The following is an 18,729-nucleotide window of genomic DNA, read 5'->3' on the forward strand; positions in this document are numbered from 1 at the left end:
CTGAAACTGTACCTACTTTACACTGAAAAAAACCTCGAATCCTTCAATTAAGGCAGCATTTAATTAATCTTACAATAAGTGTTTCTTGAAGACAAAGGTTGTTCCAACAGATCTCTTTATAGTGAATACAAAATCCAGGGACACTATGTCTGCGCTTACCCAGCTCTGAACAAGTGAAACCAAGTGAAAGGCGAGCAGCTGTCTCGTGAGCCCTCACCAGTGTCTGAGAAAGGACGTGATAAATAACTGCAGAGGCACCCAGGAGACCTGTTTATTTAATCACACCAGTGGATCTTTCTACTACATGTCTACCTTTTTTCTTTATTCTTCAGATTCTCCAGGCTTGCGAATGTCATCAATCTTCAAAATCATTCTGACCATTTGTGTTGCAAGAGATATCTGTTGCTTTTTGCCAATTAAGGTTTCTATGACATGCTGCTGTCTCATATCTGAAAAATACAAGCAAAGGAGTTAATCTTAGCACACACACTTGCTATCAACAAACAGCTTCAACGTAAGGATCACATAGGTTAAGAAGTATGGGTGGGCATGGCGGTGTAGGCCTGCAAGGCCTGCAGCCCCAGTTACAAGGGAAGCTGAGGCAACAAGGTTGCAAGGACTCCCAACCTGCGAAGGTGCAGAAATGCAAAATATTCCTTAGAAATGCTAATTCCCAGGCTGGGAATGTGGTTTAGTGGTAGAGTGCTTGCCTAGCATGCATGAGGCCCTGGGTTCAATTCCTCAGGACCCACATACACAGAAAAAAACTGGAAGTGGCGCTGTGGGTTAAGTGGTAGAGTGCTAGCCTTGAGCACTGTAAAAGCAGCTCAAGGACAGTGCCTAAGCCCTGAATTCAAGCCCCAGAACTGGCAAAAAAAAAAAAAAAAAAAAAAAAAAAAAGATGCTAATACCCAGAGACTTTCTATTCAGAGACATCAAATGCATGTTTGGTGTGTTTTATTATTACAATCCTTGAGACCTATCCGAGCATGAAGTCAGAACATACACCCACTTCTGTGTGGGAACTGTCAAATCCTGTGCTTGATAATGACTCACAGGAATGCAGAAATGGCTTCCCGCATACAGGAATCCCAGGGCCACATTTTCAAGAAACTAAAAGGCTCCCCGCACCCCAAACAAATGACAAAGCTGGTTGTCCTTCACAACAGTCAGTGCCACCAGCCATCATCTTTGGGATTCAGACATCAGAAGGTTATGTCTGCTTTCTTTTTTTTTTTTTTTTTTTGTTTGTTTGTTTGTTTTTTTTTTTTTTTTGCCGGTTGTGGGAGCCTGAACTCTGGGCCTGGGCGCTGTCCCTCAGCTCTTCAGCTCAAGGCTAGTGCTCTACCACTTGAGCCATAGCGCCACTTCTGGCTTTTTCTGCTTATGTGGTGCTGAGGAATCGAACCCAGGGCGTCAGGCATGCAAGGCAAACGCTCTACCACTGAGCCACCTTCCCAGCCCAGCCATCATCTTTGGGATATCACCATATAGTATGCATAAACTCAACGGTCCAACTCACAGTCTGTATGACATCAGAACCACTTCGATAGAGGGTTGTGTTCCACAGGAATTAGAACACTATAACATTTCTTTGGAAACACTGCAGTTACGCTTCTATCGAACTGAGTTTTATGTTGTTACAACGGATCATTCCTTAGGTAATCAACTTAAACCTTCCACATCCCAGGACCTGACTACCCAGTGTGTTTAGGGATCTGAAGAGATGAAAACCCACTGTGTATTATGCTATACATCCACACAGCACACAAATACTAAATGTAAAAATACAAATATACACGTCACACAAAGAGCAGGACAGTCCCTCACCGTGTGTCCCCTTGTGCAAGCAGTCGATCCCAAGCGCAGGGTTGTTCTCCTTGACGTGTCTGGCTCGGACTTCAGTCATGGTCTGGATGGGATTCATGCCGCTGTTTTCGGAAAGGGCCATGGGGATGACCTCCAATGCATCTGCGAAAGCTCTCATGGCGTACTGCTCCAAGGTTGGGCACTGGCAAGGCACAGGGGCGGTGAATACATGTGGCAAAACCAAACCTACTATACGTAAGCCTAACTATACTACAAAGTGAAAAACTCATGAAGAATTTAAGAATAAGGTCTCCTGAACAGTGTGTGTGTGTCTGTGTTTGTGTGTGATGGCAGAGGCTTGATCTTTAAGACCTCTTGTTCTTCAAGCTGGTGCTCTACCACTGTGAACCAGAGTGCCACTTTCAGTTTTTGCATGGCTAGTTGAAGTCTCACAGGCACTCTTCTGCCCTAGCTGGCTTTGAACCGCAATCCTCAGATCTCAGCCTCCTGAACAGCTAGGATTACAGGTGTGAGTCACCAGTGCCCAGCAGGCCGCTTGTTCTTGCTTGGCTTTTTCACTTGTAACTGGTACCTCTAAACATTTGAATCATAGCACCAGTCTGACATTTTACTGGTTAATTGGAGATGCAGTCTCGGAGTTTTCTACCCATGCCTGCTTAAGCCATACTTTTCTGATCTCAGCCTCCTGAGTAACTAAAAGGACAGGAGCTGCTGGCATGCATATCCACCCCCCCCCCCCCCCCCGTGCCAGTCTTGGAGCTTGAGACCAGGGCCTGGGTGCTGTCCCTAAGCTTTTGTGGACAAGGCTAGTGATGTTCTAGCACTTTAAGCCACAGCTCTACTTTCAGCGGTTTGGAAGTTAATTGGCGATTAAGAATCTCAGACTTTCCTGCCTAGGCTGGCTTTGAACTGTGATCCTTCAGAGCTCAGCCTCCTGAGTAGCTAAGATTATAAGTGTGAGCCATTAGCAGCACCTAGCTTGCTTGAGTCTTCTGAACACATAAGAAGATCAAGCAATCATTCACTACACAATAAAGATATAGAAGACATAAATACATGTTTGAGAGAGGTCTTATCTCCATTGCTTACTTTTTAAATCATTCCATTAATCTGGAATGGCTGAAAATGGCCAAGGAATACTAACTTACAGTGACCTGAATAAGGTATAGCATGAGAATAAATTTAGGTTAAAATCCATTACATATGACTCAGGCTGCTTTTGTTCATTCAGTTAGCAGTTGTGGTATTCCACAAGCTAGAAGCGCCTAAGTCTTTTACCTTGTCTGCTTCTTGGCTGACTGCCAAAGCACAGGAGATTTCTGCAGCACCTCCCCCATATACCACCCGGTTATCACGGATGAGGTTCCGGATGACACACAAAGCATCGTGAAGAGACCGTTTTGCTTCCTCAATGATCTGGGGAGAAATTCTATGTAAATTAGTGTGGTCAAGACCATTCGCCACAGAGCCAAGTATCTGCTATGTCTGGGTTAGGCTAAGTGCTGACCAAGCCCAGCAATATTCTCAAGGGTCCATCTTTTTAACCATCGTGGTTAAAAACAAATGGAAAGGGTAGGTTATCCCAATCTCTATCATACCTTTCCTTCTCATAACATAGTTAGAAAAAGATTCTTACAACAATCTACATTTATCACAATATGCTAAAAATCTCATTAGCATTTATTTCGATTTTCTAAGTGACAGCAGGAAAGCAGCTTGGCATCTTAGTGGTAGTTAGTAATTTTTTTTCTTTGCAGGGCTACAGACTGAACCCCGGGCCTGTGATGCTGGACCACTGTACTGCCACTGAACTACAACCCTAAGCCTCTGGTTTCAGAGACAGCACCTCACTATGGAGCCCAGGCTGGCCTTGAACTCTTTACAGGCAATTATCACCATGCTCAGCTAGTCTTCTATAACTTTACCCCATGATACACCATTGCTTCTTTGAGAAAAATGGTTTTTTAAAAAAATAATAACTTTATCTTAGTCAAATTCATTATGTGCAAAAAAGCCAAAAATGTCCTTAAAAATCAGAACAAAGAGCGGAAGTCTTACCATCTTATTTCCTCCTCTAATGAAAATGGTTACGGCCCTGGAGTTCTTACACTGCTCGATGACCAGCATCTTGTCTTTAGTTGTACCGAATGAGATCTCCTGTACGAGACCGGCAAAGCCCAGCTTCTCTTCCGTGAGCTCCGAGAACCGAGGAACTATCCGCCCGCCCGTGGCGATGGCAATCAGCTAATTGGGTGGGGCAGAAAGAAGGATGAAGTATTAGTGGATACTGGCGATCTTTCAAAACTGGGTGGCAAGTAAGCTAAACCTAATCTAGGACTCCCTTGTCAACAGAATTACTGTACTATTTTTTTTTTTTTTAACTGTTAGTCGTGGGGCTTGAACTCTGGGCCTGGGCGCTGTCCCTCAGCTCTTCAGCTCAAGGCTAGCACTCTACCCCTTGAGCCACAGCACCACTTCCTTACTGTATTATGATGGGGGGAAAATTTCCTGTGCATGGCGAGTACCTCATTAGGTGAACAGATTAAAGTGCTGGGTGTCTTGGTCTCCTCTGGCGCTGCTGGGCTCTCACTGGCATAGCCCTCCCTCCCTCAGCTCACATCCTCCATGCTAGGAGGGTTGTTAGTACTCAGTCACTGCAGAAAGGCAACAAGAAGGCCAGAGAAGAGGACTGGAAAGCTATTGAAGATGCCTTGCTTCTAGCACTTCCGTGCTCTCTAGCTTCTACTGCTCCTCTAACCCAAGCCTCGCATGATGAGGTCAGTTATTTCAGAAGCCTGTGCGCACCCAAAGCTCAGCCCCACGCCCAGGAAGGTGCTCCTGTGGGGCTCCCTACCTCGATCTCAGGTCCTCCAACCCAGCGAACCGCAGGCAGGTTGTTCTGAAGAAGTAAATGATTGGCTTCGTCGTCAAAGCCCCACTGGCAAATAGCTAGGTTAGCACCAGTTTCTTTAATCTGGAAAAGGAAATTCCATAATCATTTTAACAAAAATTAAGCCTTACATGTTACAGAGTTTGGGGGAAAAAAAAGGAGATGCATCTTTGTCATGTAGGTACAAAAAAAAAAGCTGGGTGCTGGTGGCTCACACCCATAGACCTAGCTACTCAGGAGGCTGAGATCTGAGGATCACAATTCAAAGCCAGCCCACTCAGGAAAGTCTGTGAGACTCTTATCTTCAATTAATCACAGAAAAAGAAGGAAGTGGCACTATGGCTCAAGTGGTAGAGTGCTAGTCTTGAGCAAAAGGAGTTCAGGGACAGCATCCAGGCCAAGTTTAAGCCCCAGGACTGGCTGGCAAACAAAACAGAAGCTGTGCACCAGTGGCTCACTCCTGTAATCTTAGCAACTTGGGAGGCCAAGATCTGATGACTGTAGTTTGAAGCTAGCCGGGGCAGGAGGCTGAGATCTGAGGATCACAATTCAAAGCCAGCCCAGTCAGGAAAGTCTGTGAGACTCTTAATCTCCAATTAATCACAGAAAAAGCAGGTGCTATGGCTCAAGTGGTAGAGTGCTAGTCTTGGACAAAAAGGCCCAGAGTTCAAGTCCCAGGTCCAGGAGTGAGGGGCTGGGTGAAGCAGAGAAAAGAGAAAGAGGGAAACACACGAATGCTTATTTTTCTATTGGTTCCAATCTCTAGCTACAAACAATAATTCATGCCAAACCCACTATTAAGAAGCAAGACAAAAGACGTGTCAAGAAAGCCAATGCCCACCCTGTGGGTTTATCATCAACTCTGCCCTGTCCTAAGCACTTAAAGTATTTTTCACTTGTGTGCTTGAAATAAAATCAGTGTTATGACATGTTTTTCTGCACCTTGCTTACCTCACTGGAATGGAACAGTACTCCGAGGATCAAGAAAGAATTGTTTACAGATCCAAAGAGACAAGCAACCTTGCTTTTTATTTTTTTGGTGGTCATGAGGCTTGAACTCTGGGCCTGAATGCTGTCCCTCAGCTCTTCAGCTCAAGGCTAGTGCTCTACCACCTGAGCCGTTTACTGGAGATAAGAGACTCACAGACATCCCTGCCCGGGCTGGCATTGAATTGTGATCCTCAGATCTCAGTCTCCTGAGTAGCTAGGATTGCAGGTATGAGCCACCAGCACCCAGCTCAACATTGCTTCTTAATGAATGATCTGTAGAGCTAAGGCTGGCTTTGAACTCACGGTCTTTTTGTCTCTGCTTCCTAAATGCTGTGGTTAGGAATGCTTCTGGTAAGAAGCACATATCCACTGTGCAAGTAAAGGCCTACAAATGCTTTTTCTCAAGAAGGCAATGTGACAAATAGACCGGCCCTCTCATGGAGACCACTTGAATGGTTTACTGCAGGACCAATCCCCTCCCCTCCCCGCCCCAACCTGGTATCTATCTGCCCTCTAGGAATGCAGGCTGTCAACAATCAACAGCATTCAGTATGCAGTGGTTCTTTCTTAGCCACCTGCAAATGCCTAACCTGACCTATCCAAACTTCCAACTGTCATTTTCTCCTTCAGTGTCTCAGCCAGTACTCCCCTGGCCCAGCTCAGAGGTTGCCAATAGGCTTCAACCAGTCACTGGCTATTCTTATGCAAGCGAGCCATGCTCCTGCCTCAGTCCAGAATGCTTCTCACCAGACTGCACTCTCATTTCCTAGAGGCCTTCTCTGAGCAGTAACTGTTGTTAACAAGAGTTTGGTTCAGTTATACACCAGTGCCTACAATAAAAGGAACCATCAAGAAATAAATGAGCCAGGCACTGGTGGCTCATGCCTGTAATCCTAGCTACTCAGGAGGCTGAGATCTGAGGATCACAGTTCAAAACCAGCCTGGGCAGGAAAGTCCCTGAGACTCATCTCCAATAAACCACTAGGAAACCGGAAGTGGTGCTGTGGCTCAAGTGGTAGAGTACTCGCCTTGAGCTGAAGAGTACAGGGACAGTGCCCAGGCCCAGAGTTCAAACCCCACGACCAAAAAAAAAAAAGTGAATCCAGTAACTCCCTAAGAGAATGAAAAACCTTTAGTGTTTGCTATGATAAATAATGTTCCAACCATCATCTTTGTTCATATACCCTAAAGGTTAGGGCTTAAAATTCCCCAGTAGATTCCCAAAAGGAACTGCTTTGCCAAAACGCAGGCCCATTTGACTCATGTTATTATTTTTATGACTTCACCTGAACAGACTATACTGTCTGCTATTTGTAGCCAAAAAAAATGAAGCATCAAGATGGCAACTAAGGTTAGTGCCACACTAACCACACTCATGTATGAAATCCTGTCGTCCGGGAGTTTACTGTTCACTAAGGACTGCTACTTACTTGGTCAATCATCTCTTCAAACTTCTCCTTTTCGTATTTCTGAAGAGCTTTGTAGTCGTCCACAGAGGTCACATCCAGCTTGTGCTTTGTCTTTGGTTTAGGTGGTTCAAACGGACATGTGAGAATTGCAATCTTAGCATCTTCCACTTTCTATGGAGAAAAAGAAAAACAATTCAACACATTGGGAGTTTTTTTGGTGCTGGTACCAGGGCTTAAACTCAGGACTGTGTGCTTTTGCTTAGCTTTTTGGCTCACAGTTGATGCTCTACCATGAGATATTTCGCAATTCCAGCCTTTTGCTGGTTATTTGAAGAGAAGTGTCTCATAGATTTATCTGCATAGACAGATTCTCAGATCTGTCTCCTGAGCAGCTAGGATTATAGGCATGAGCTACAGACACCCAGCTCCTATCAAATGGATTTGAGAGTAAACACAGAATGAAGCCATGAAAGCAGTGACTTACTTTCGGCATCTGAGGGTGACTGAAATCTTTATCCACAATTACGCCCTTGATCAGTTTGGTGTCCTCCAGCCTCCCGCCCACTTTGCCTTCCACTTTGATGAGCTCAAAGTCAACATCTCTCCGCTCCATGTCGGCCACAGTGAGGACTGCATTCACAGCGATCTCAGCCATTTGTCGGTGACAGCTGTTAACCCTGATAAAAACACCACAGAACTTCTCACATACATTTCACAACTGCTATGACCGGACCAGAACCCATCATCGAATGGAATTCACAGTATTTTGCAAATCTAAAGATGTCCACTTTTCTATAAAGGGAGATTATAGCCTACATTTTCAACCATTTGGGGGCAGTAACCATTAATCTAGACCATGGACCCCAAGAGTGGATCATAATGTGAGTGAAGAAAAATGTTCACTTTTTATTTATTTATTTTTGTCGGTCCTGGGGCTTGAACTCTGGGCCTGGGGCGCTGTCCCTCAGCTCTTCAGCTCAAGGCTAGCGCTCTACCACTTAAGCTACAGCGCCACTTCTGGTTTTCTGATGGTTTATTGGAGATAGGAGTCTCACGGTCTTTCCTGCCCGGGCTGGCTTTGAACCGCGATCCTCAGATCTCAGCCTCCTCCTGAGTAGCTAGGATTACAGGCGTGAGCCACCAGCGCCGGGCATGTTCACTTTTTACTAACTGAAAGTTACCGTTTCCTTAAGGTACACAAAAGACCAATGTAGCATGGGACAAACATTTTAACAATAGTTTCCTAAGTTCAACTAAAATAGGAAAGACAAATCACGCAGGCAAAGTACTAAATCTGAGCTGTTAACACTTGAAGACTGCTGGATAAATTTAGTCCGGAAAAACCACAGGGAAGCCTAGCACTTAAAATGCAATGTCTGACATCTTATGTCATCCAGGAAAGAGAAACAGGGAGCCAAAAATGTCAACATCGAAGCAAAGTATTTTCCTCTGTTTTCATTTGACCACTATCAAGACAATCTGAGCATTTTCTATAGCAAAGACCTATAAATACAGCTGGGTGGACTTAGCGGTAGAGTGCCTGCCTACCATGCATGAAGCCCTGAGTTCGATTCCTCAATGCCACATAAACAGAAAAAGTCAGAAGTGGTGCTGTGATTCAAGTGGTAGAGTGCTAACCTTGAGCAAAAGATCAGGGATAGTACCCAGGCCCTGAATTCAAGCCCCAGGACTGGGGGTGAAGGGGAATGGGGTGGGGTGGGAGAATACAGCTGGGTTATATAAGGGCTCTAATAGACCAGGTTCAGCTTAAACAGCAAGGTTAAGATTCATGTAGTTTAAGTAATAAGAATACCATTTTTTCATGAGCAAATAGGACTAAGTGGGCCAGAGATGGCTCAAGGTGATCCAGGCTTGAGCTGAAGAGCTGAGGGACAGTGCCCAGGCCCAGAGTTCAGGCCCCATGACAAAAAAAATAAATAAAAAAATAAATAAAACAACAACAACAAAAAAATCATTTGTCCGTTAGGCGTGGTGGCTCTCGCCTGTAATCCTAGCTATTCAGGAGGCTGAGATTTGAGGATTGCAGTTCAAAGCCTGCCATGAGACTCTTATCTCCCCAATAAACCACTAGAAAACCAGGAGTGGTGCTATGGCTCAAGTGGTACAATGCTCGCCTTCAGCTGAAGGACGGCGCCCAAGCCCAGGGTTCAAGCCCCACTATCGACAAAAAAAAAAAAAAAAAAAAAAAAAAAAGGCTCATGGACTTTCCTGGCCTGGCTGATTGAACTGTGATCCTCAGATCTCAGCCTCCTGAGTAGCAAGAACTACAAGCATGAACTACTGGTGCCCAGCTTACCATACTTCATTGTTACAGTTATGGCAATTCTGTGTAAGTTTTGATTTTGTGCCTTGGTGACACCAGGGAAGCCCAGCAAATAGAAGGAATTATGCAAACACTGAAATCACCTGGCAAATCAACTAAGACTATCTTTCCTTGGCAGTAATACTAAGATACTTTACATCTGTGTGAAGATTGCTAAGTCATCTCACTGAAAGGTGCTGAATGACAGGCGATGAGGGGGTCAGAGAAAGAGAAATAGAAGGGGTTATTCTCATCAAAACATATGCATGTGTATGCCGGGCACCGGTGGCTCAGGCCTGTAATCCTAGCTACTCAGGAGGCTGAGATCTGAGGATCACAGTTCAAAGCCAGCGCAGGCAGGAAAAGTCAGCTGTGGCGGTAGAGCGCTAGGGATAGTACCCAGGCCCAGAGTTCAAGCCCCACGACTGAAAAAAAAAAACAAACAAATAACATATGCATGTGTGTCGCCATGTACATGGGGAAACTACTTGGTAAAAACACACACACACACACAAGGCCATGCTGGGTATAGGTATCAACAGGGGTGGAGAAGATGAAAAAGGATGGGTGTGGGTGAAGTACTTTATATCTCTATATAAAAACAGAACGATGAGACTTGTTGAAACTGTTTTAAGGGAGAAGGCAAAGAGCGAGGCGAGGTTGACTGTAAATTGCAGGCATGTATGAAAATGCCACATTGAAACTCCCCTACTGTAACGAATGTGTGCTGACAATAAGTAAGTTTTAATAAAAGAAGCCTCTCTCTCCTTAGTATAAATTGAAACTTTGGACTCCTGAATTTGCTTGAATGAAATTTGTAAGCCCTTACCATGACTTCCTAGCTGAAAAACATGAGTAAGTGTCATGACAATTGGCAGAACGACCAAATAGGTCAAAAATTTAAACTACTAAAGTACTATTAAGTATACAAATATTGTCCTGACGATTTAAAACCCAACGGTAAAGTCAGCCTCCAATGAAAACACAAGATGCATATTATCTACATCCACATTAAAAACAAGGGGAATCAAAATCACAGAAACTTAAAATCAATACCAAGCACCAGACAATTGACTGTTGCCTTTAGAAACCAATGGTTCTCATATACAATGTGTAACTGTAACTCTACCAACATGACACGCACACTTTGGAGCCCAGTGTAGTTTTGGCCGTCTGAATCAGGGGTTCGGTATTAACCCTGTCAACAAGGACATTGTCACTGATCTTGTCCAGATGCTCAATAGCAATACGGGCTGCCTGTTCATAGCCGTCTGCAATTCTTATTGGGTGGATGCCGCGGTCCAGCAACTGCTCAGCTTCTTCCAGCAAAGCACCAGCCAGCACTGCAGGCAGAGCAACAAACCACTAGTTTAGGAAAAACACAAACCTTCAGAGTAGGACAATCAATACGAGCTAGAAGCTACCCTGGAAATAAACCAAACAGACTATTCTGAAAGGGACTCCATCCCCACTTTTGGTTCTGGTGAAGGTCTAATTGGTGGGTCTTCCCTTATAAACAAATGTTACTTCTCCCTGAGTGACATGTTAACTAGAAATATAATGTTAATATAATGATATGTTAACTAGAAAATATAATATTGGAAGAATAATATATACACATATATATATGTATACACATATGTATTTTTTTGGGTCAGTTTTGGGGCTTGAACTCTGGACCTGGACACTGTCCCTTAGCTCTTTAGCTCAAGGCAAGTGCTCTTGCCACTTGAGCCACAGTGTCACTTCTGGTTTTCTGGTGGTTTGGACTTTCCTGCTTGGGCTGCCTTTCACCACGATCCTCAGATCTAAGCCTCCTGAGTAGCTAGGATTACAGGCATGAGCCACCGGTGCCTGCAAGAATAGTTTTAAAGGAAAAACAAACAGTATTCCTGGGCTAGGGAAATAATGAAATAAAAGACAAATCTGTCTTTTTAATTCACTCTCCCTCCCGTCTTCCTTTCCGCTCATTTTGATGTCTGTCACACAAGTATGTATTTTTTGTTATGGTATGAGAGGCAAGCACTGTATCACTTGAGCCATACCTGGAGCCCAATTGTTCTTATTTTGTTTTTTGAGGTAGGGCCAGGATCAACTTTTCTAACACTGGTCTCAAACCCTCTGGATGGGTGGGATTACAGACATGCACCACATGCCAGGGTACAGTTGGTCGGGAGGGGGACCAGTACTGGTGCTCTGAACTCAGGGTTCCATGCTCGCAGGCAAGCATACTATCAGCTGTGCCTCACTTGTAGCCCTTCTGGCTTATCTCATATGCTTTTGCCCAGTGCTACCTACAGACTGCCACCAGGTCCTATTTTATTTGTTCTTTGTTCAATCATTTGGGAATCTGCTGCAGAAAGTCAGCATTCTGTATTTTAGCATGTAGCCTGAGAACCAGGGTATTCTCCAACAAAACTTCAATTTAACAGTAATACCCAGGACACTTAGCATTGGTCCTACTACATACTACATAATCAAGTCCACCCACTTGTCTCAAACATCCTTGAGGGGCAAGGAACCTTTTTTATGCAAGAGCCAGTTGGATATTTATAACATTCTTTGTGGCTGAGTGCTGGAGGCTCATGCCTGTAATCTTGGCTATTCAGGAGGCTGAGATTTGAGGATCAAGCTTCAAAGACAGCCCAGGTAGGGAAGTCCATGAGATTCTTAGATCCAAAGAAACACCAATAACTTATAAATGGAGCTGTAGCTCAAGTGGCAGAGTGCTAGCTCAAGGAGAGCATCCAGGGCTTGAGGTTCAAGCCCCAGGACTGGCACACATCAACAAAAACCCCCAAACATCTGTGGGGCATACACAATTATCAACACAGCCCGACAGGCCTGGAGCAGCTGAAGTGTAACATTAGGTGCCTGTGGTGCCTGTCCCGCCACACACTGAATGACTTCCAGGGCCAGCTGCTCCCTATCCCTTCTTTGTAACTCAACAAACTGACCAGTCCCAATCAAAAACTGCACATTATCACTGGCTGTCCTGTCATATTGTTTAATGCCCTCATTTCCTCCAGACTTAAGCTTTGAAGTCTAGACCACTTGTTTTGGATTTGTCCAACCCATCCTCATAATGATTCAGAGAAAATACTACCCTGTGATTGATTTTAAATAGCTGTTATCTTCCACTGACCCACTCAGTTACTATGGATAGTAAAACTTGAGTGCAGGCTGATGTGTAAGTAGTCTGTGTAAAATTAAAACTTAAAGGGTATTTTATGTTCTTACCAACCACTCCCGTGGTTCCATCTCCAATTTCATCATCCTGGGATTTCGACAGTTCAACCATCAGCTTGGCAATTTGATGATCCACATCCATCATGCTTAGAATGGTGGCGCCATCATTGGTCACGGTCACGTCACCATCCTTGTCCACCATCATCTTATCCAGCCCTTAGAAGACAACAATGTTTAGGTTTCTGGGCAACCAATCCAAGAAGTTGTTAGAAAGATACACTCCTCCATCACTTATCATCTTTACACTATTAGAAACAAATAATTCAACAGCATAAAAAAATTCTGCATTAAGACATTCTTAGAATGGCTAACCAAAATCAGCACATTGGAAAGAGTTATCTGGCTAAACCTCAGGGGAGAAAAGGCTGAATGCACATTATAACTTTTAACAAGCCTGGAACACACTAAATACCATGTCTGGGTCAGAGTAGCTTCACACTTCCTCCCTGCACATTTCTAACAGATGCTTTCTTTTATGAACCCAGAGCCTTATGAATTGTAGAAAAGTAGTCTACAACTGAACTAAAGCCCAAACCTCCCTCCCTCCTCCACCTTTCCAGAGGCTGTATTGATTACTACAATTTAAAACTTTAGTTAAATACATAGGGCTCTTACCATTTGGTCCCAGTGATGTTCTCATTGTATTCGCTACAGCCTTTGCAGCCATGATGTGAGACTAAATGAAACACCGAAAAAGCAAATATTCAGATTCAAATTATTAATAGGAGATAGAAGATGGGGAGAAACAAGTCGTTTAAGGATACAGGTGGTAGACCTGATGCAACTATGAGAAGTACAAGTTGTCATGTCAAACACGAACTTTACTACTTTGGTGCGGAGCGGGGGGGGGGGGGGGGGGGGGGTGGGGGGGGGGGTGGGGGGGGGGGTTGGGGGGGGGGGGCGGAGGGAGGCTGGGAAGGGATGTGAAGGGTAAACAAAGGAGGAGGCTGCAATGCTTGATAAGAAATGTACTCATTATCTTGCCCATGTAATTGTAACCCCTCTGTACAGTATGCTCACAAAACATAAAAATTAAAATTAAATTTCTACATTTAGAGGCTATATATCTAAGTGCTGTTAACATTTGCAAGTTCTATGAACCAAGTTCTTTGTATCATCTCATTTAACAGCAAGGTGGTAGGTCCTTTCATAATCCCTTTGACAGTAAAGAACACAGACACACCAACCATAGGTCTTGCAGAGTCTAACTGTAAACATGCAGCACCGTGAACTTTGACACCAAGGCCCACTGTACAAACAGTTTCCTCGGCCAACAGGATCTCCACACAGCCAACCTTGCCTGCCTAAGTAGTATTGAATAGTAAACAACTAATGAGCAGGGATTCTGAGGACACACATCAGGTAGACTGTTCTGTTTACCCCGCTTATTCTTTTTTTTTTTGTCTTTTCTTTTTCGGTACTGGGGATTGAACCCAGGACGTTGCACTTGCTAGGCAAGCGCTTTGCCACTGAGCTACATCCCAGCCCAACCCCCCTTATTCTTGTGCCTGAAATCTTCCACATGTTTGAAATTCCAATTGGAGCTCAGAATTAGCCATCAGAAATACTAGAGTAAATTATCTGGTATTCTTCTCACTCCATTTAACTAAGTGGCAGGTGCAAAATATTATTTTTTTGTGCTGGTACTGGGGCTTGAACTCAGGGCCTGGGCAGGTGCCATCACTCAGCATTTTTGATCAAGGGCAGTATTTTACCACTTAAGCCACAGCTTTGCTTCTGGCTTTTGGCTAATTAACTGAACTGGACATAAGAGTCTCACATTTTCCTGTCCAGACTGGCTTAAGCCATGATCCTTAGATCTCCGTCTTTTGAAGAGCAATGATTACATGCACGAGCCACTGGCAACCAGTTACAAATTATGTTATAAGGGGAAAGGAGAAGTAGATAAAGCAATATGGCAAATAGGAGAGATACCAAAATACTGTTTGCCTTACAGCTTGGGAAAGTGGAAATCTTTCTTCTTTTTATAGACAAAATTTAAAGATCAAGGCATCATGGTTCAGTTACAGATTCAGTAAGATTCATGATTCTGTATGTATTGGTCCTGGAGTGCTTGAACTGAGGACCTGGGCACTGTCTCTTAGCTTTTGTGCTCAACCACTTGAGCCACAGCTCCACTTCCAGCTTTTCGGTGGTAAACTGGAGATGAGTCTCATGAACTTTTCTGCCAAAGCTGTCTTTGAGCCATGTTCTTTAGAGCTCAGCCTCCTGAGCAACTACAATTACTGATATGATCCACTTATGCCTGTCTCTAAGATTTTGTTGGCTGAGGAAGGCATTTAGCTTGCTTTGTTTTGAGTCAGTTTTAGAACATGACCCCTTAATAAACCAAGTACTGTATGTGTATGTGTATGTATGTATGTATGTATGTGTGTATGAATATATATGTACAAGTACATATCCTTACACCCAGGGCTTCAATAGCACTCAAGTGGGCCAACCTTAGAGAAACAAATGCTCATGAAATTGTCCAAATAGCCTTAAAGCCTGATTTCCACCTTCTAGGAAAATCAATGATAGCCTCACTACAGGTTCATTACTTTGTGGGGAAATTCTCCTGACAGGTTCCGTCCACTAAAATTTAGGCTAATGGCAACAAAAACCTGAGTAACCAAGCTTGAAAAGATCTTCCCTGCTCCCAAACATAACTAGGCTATTTGCTCCAAAATAGGCTCCTTCCTTTCTTTTCCACTCTTGCCATCACCAACCCAACTGAGACCCAAAGCACCCTCTGGAATGCCAAGATATGTTTTGTTTCACTCCTCTGATTCAGGTTCACCAAACATCTAGCTAGCCAGATTCTCCGCAGATATGCTCAAGTTGAAGAGCGCCACCTTTGTTTTCAAAGCTCTTCACATCCCAGACTTAGCTTCTTTTTGGGGACAACAGGCTGTGACTGTTCCTCAAATATCTTCTCATTCCCTCAGAAGTGATACACAGAAAGCTCCCCACCCAGCAAAATCCTGAGCAAACCTGGGTGGCAGTACTGAAGTATGAACTTGAGACCCACTCTTACGCTCACAACCAGTGCTCTATCATTTGAGATTCATGTCCAATTCTGACTTTTTTGCTAGTTAATTGGTGAAAAGAGTCTCAGAATTTTGTTGTTGTTCAGACTAGCTTCAAATTAAGATCCTAGATGTTAGTCTCCTGAGTAGATATGATCATAGATGTGATCTATCAGCTTGAGCTGTGAGCCAACCTTTTAACAATTGGGTGCCAGTGGCTCAGTCTGTAGGTGGTTCGAAGCCAGCAGGAGCAGCACATCCAAGTCCCTGCCTATGACACTCATCGCTAAATAATCATCCAAAAGATCAGAAGTGGAGCTGTGGCTTAAGTGGTAATGCTAGTAGTCCTGAGCAAAAAAGCTGAGGGAGTGCCCAAGCCCAGTATAAGCTCTAGTACTGTCATCCCCCCCCCCCCCCCCCGGCCAGGTGTGTGTGCGCGCGCGCATACACACACACACAAACACACTAGAAACAACTCAAACGTTCAATAATCCTTATTTGATACCCCATTTATTATGTTGCAAAAGACACAACTAGCAGGGGACTGGTAGCCTAAGCCTACAGAACTCAGGAGGCCCCTGTCTTTTGCCAGTCCTTGAACTCAGAGCTTGGGCACCATCCCTGAGTTTCTTTTGCTCAAGGATAGCTCTCTACCACTTGAGCCACAGCACCACTTCCAGGAAACAATAGAATTTTAAAGAGGATAATAATCATAGGCAAATGTTTCTTGGGTTGGGGTCAATTTGTTGTCTCCCAACAGGACAATGTATGGACACTGGTTAGCAATGTCAGTAAAGTGCAGTCTGACTACACTGTTCCAGATCCCTACCTTTGACTCAGAAATGGACTTAGACCACCACTGTGCTCTTTAGTAGCTTTGTCTAAGTTCTCAACTACTCTGGTTCTAAGCGTTTGATTCTGAAAACTCAACCATTTCAGAGTGAGGGTACATGCAACAACCCATAATTAACACAAAATGGCGGCTGTAATGATTTTTATTATTATTTTTTGCTGGTCCTGAGGTTTGAACTTAGGATCTAGGTGTTGTCCTTGAACTTATTTTGCTCAAGGCTAGTGCTCTATCACTTGAACCACAGTGCCACTTCCAGCTTTTTTCTGTGTACTTTACAGGACTTTTTTTTGGCTGGGCTGGCTTTGAACCACGATCCTCAGGCTTCAGGCTCCTAAGTAGCTAGGATTACAGTTGTGAGCCACCAGCTCCCTCCTGGCTCTAACTTTAACTTTTTATGTATGTACTGGGAGTCTGTTTAGGTGAAAAATGAAATTGAACATGTAATGCAGATAGCCTGCAACTTCTTTTAGCCCTGGAAAACAAACAGATACTGATTATCAAGACTCAACTACAGTGTGGTTAATTCTTCAAATGACCCTATTAATTAGCTATCAAGTCTTCAGCATGATGAAAAAACTGCAATGTCTTAAGTCTGAGGACCTCTATGATTTCTAAACCAGTTTAAGTAAAAACCACAAGACACCAAATAAAGAAGCACATTTCAGATCTGGTGCACATATGTGTGGGTGATCCATCCAGCCTTCATTCCTTCTCTAGCTTTGCACCGACTCAAATTCCTTTGCCTTCCTTATCCCTTTTTTTTCCACTTTGTATCAAATGTTGATTTGCTCTACTTAAAAGTCTGCTAAAAGGGTTGGGAAGGTGGCTCAGTGGTAGAGTGCTTGCCTTGCATGCATGAGGCTCTAGGTTCGATTCCTCATCACCACATAAGCAGGAAGAGCGGGAAGTGGCACTGTGGCTCAAGTGGTAGAGTGCTAGCCTTGAGCTGAAGAGCTGAGGGACAGCGCCCAGGCCCAGAGTTCAGACCAACAAAAAAATAAGTCTGCTTAAAACCCCAAGGTCTTGACTTCTATGGGGAGCATTCATGAAGGAACGATTATAGTCTCCAGTACCCAGTGATGCACTGGAACCATCACACTGTTCCTCCACTCAACTGACCGTCCTGCGTGTTCCTGCTCAAACGGTTCCATCTCTCGAGGCTCCAGCTCTCGCCTGTTCAAAAATATTGCCCTTGGGGGCCTCCTCTTTCCTGCCACTCACTCGTCCTTACGAGTTTTCTACCTTGAGGAGTAACGCTAGTTTTTAGGGCGCCGAGTCTAGGGGTGCACCATTCGCAAATGCACTCAGGGATAGGAATGGCCACATCTACAAAGAAAGAGACAAAGAACACGTCCTTCCCCTTTGGGGGTTGCTGAGAGCACAGCAGGTGGAGATCAGCGCGTGGCCGGGCCAGGCGGCCGCGGCTCCTCCCGGAGCGCGGTGCGGTGCGATGCGGGGCGGGACCCGGGCAGGGCCGGCGCGGTGCGGGGAAGCGGGAGGCTCCTCCGGGAACCGCAGTGCGGCCGCCCCGCCCGGCTGCGAAGGGCGCTCGCGGCACACCCTAACCCCCCATCGGGCTTGGAAGCGCCAAGCGCGGACCCCGACGCCCGACGGGGTCCAGAGGACTCCCCGAAAGGAGGAGGTGCTCGGCCCTTGCGGGCAGCACATGGCAGAACCGCTCCCAGGTTCGCGCAGGCGCACAGGCGCTCCGGCGGCCGTCTGCCTACATTCCCAGCAAGCGGGCCCCGGGCCGTTACCTTGAGGGCCTCAAGTCCCATAAGACGAGACTTGCGGTCCTGGTCCTTGATGATGAGGAAAGGGCGCCCATATTCGTCGAAGGCGAGGGTCCCCACGGACGTCATGGTGCAGCAGCAGGAGTTACTAGCCCAGCGCCGGCAGAGACCACTCCCGGAACCGCGAACGCGCCGCCTTCTCGCGGGAAAGGATCCAGAGCGCGCGCATGCGCAGTGCAGCTCCCGCGAGACTTATTTTTCAACGGCGATTAATTTAACGCCAGACAGTACTTTCTGGAAGCGCCGGCCTTTGGAAACTTCCATCACCCAGAAGGCCGTAGGGGGGAATTCGAGGCCGGAACTCCTCGAGCCCACAAGTCTAGCACTAATTTAGCCATGTCGTCAAACAATATAATTTGGGCC

At 45.1% G+C, this 18,729-nt stretch overlaps 1 protein-coding gene across 1 annotated transcript; it reads right to left on the reverse strand.

Moving 5' to 3' along the window:
- Positions 1 to 247: 247 nt before the first annotated feature.
- Cct5 (chaperonin containing TCP1 subunit 5) lies at positions 248 to 18,510 on the reverse strand. The gene is made up of 11 exons (XM_042695207.1): positions 18,331 to 18,510; positions 13,307 to 13,367; positions 12,683 to 12,847; positions 10,587 to 10,785; positions 7,604 to 7,796; positions 7,141 to 7,290; positions 4,685 to 4,804; positions 3,889 to 4,074; positions 3,109 to 3,246; positions 1,831 to 2,011; positions 248 to 449 (listed from the first exon to the last, which is right to left on the reverse strand). Exons 1-11 carry the CDS (start codon positions 18,433 to 18,435, stop codon positions 322 to 324), a joined length of 1,626 nt encoding a protein of 541 aa, XP_042551141.1. The 5' UTR covers positions 18,436 to 18,510; the 3' UTR covers positions 248 to 321.
- Between the last annotated feature and the right edge of the window lie 219 nt (positions 18,511 to 18,729).

This window comes from Dipodomys spectabilis, unplaced genomic scaffold (assembly GCF_019054845.1).
Source record: "Dipodomys spectabilis isolate Male_0828 unplaced genomic scaffold, ASM1905484v1 ptg000179l, whole genome shotgun sequence".
Lineage (NCBI taxonomy): Eukaryota > Metazoa > Chordata > Mammalia > Rodentia > Heteromyidae > Dipodomys > Dipodomys spectabilis.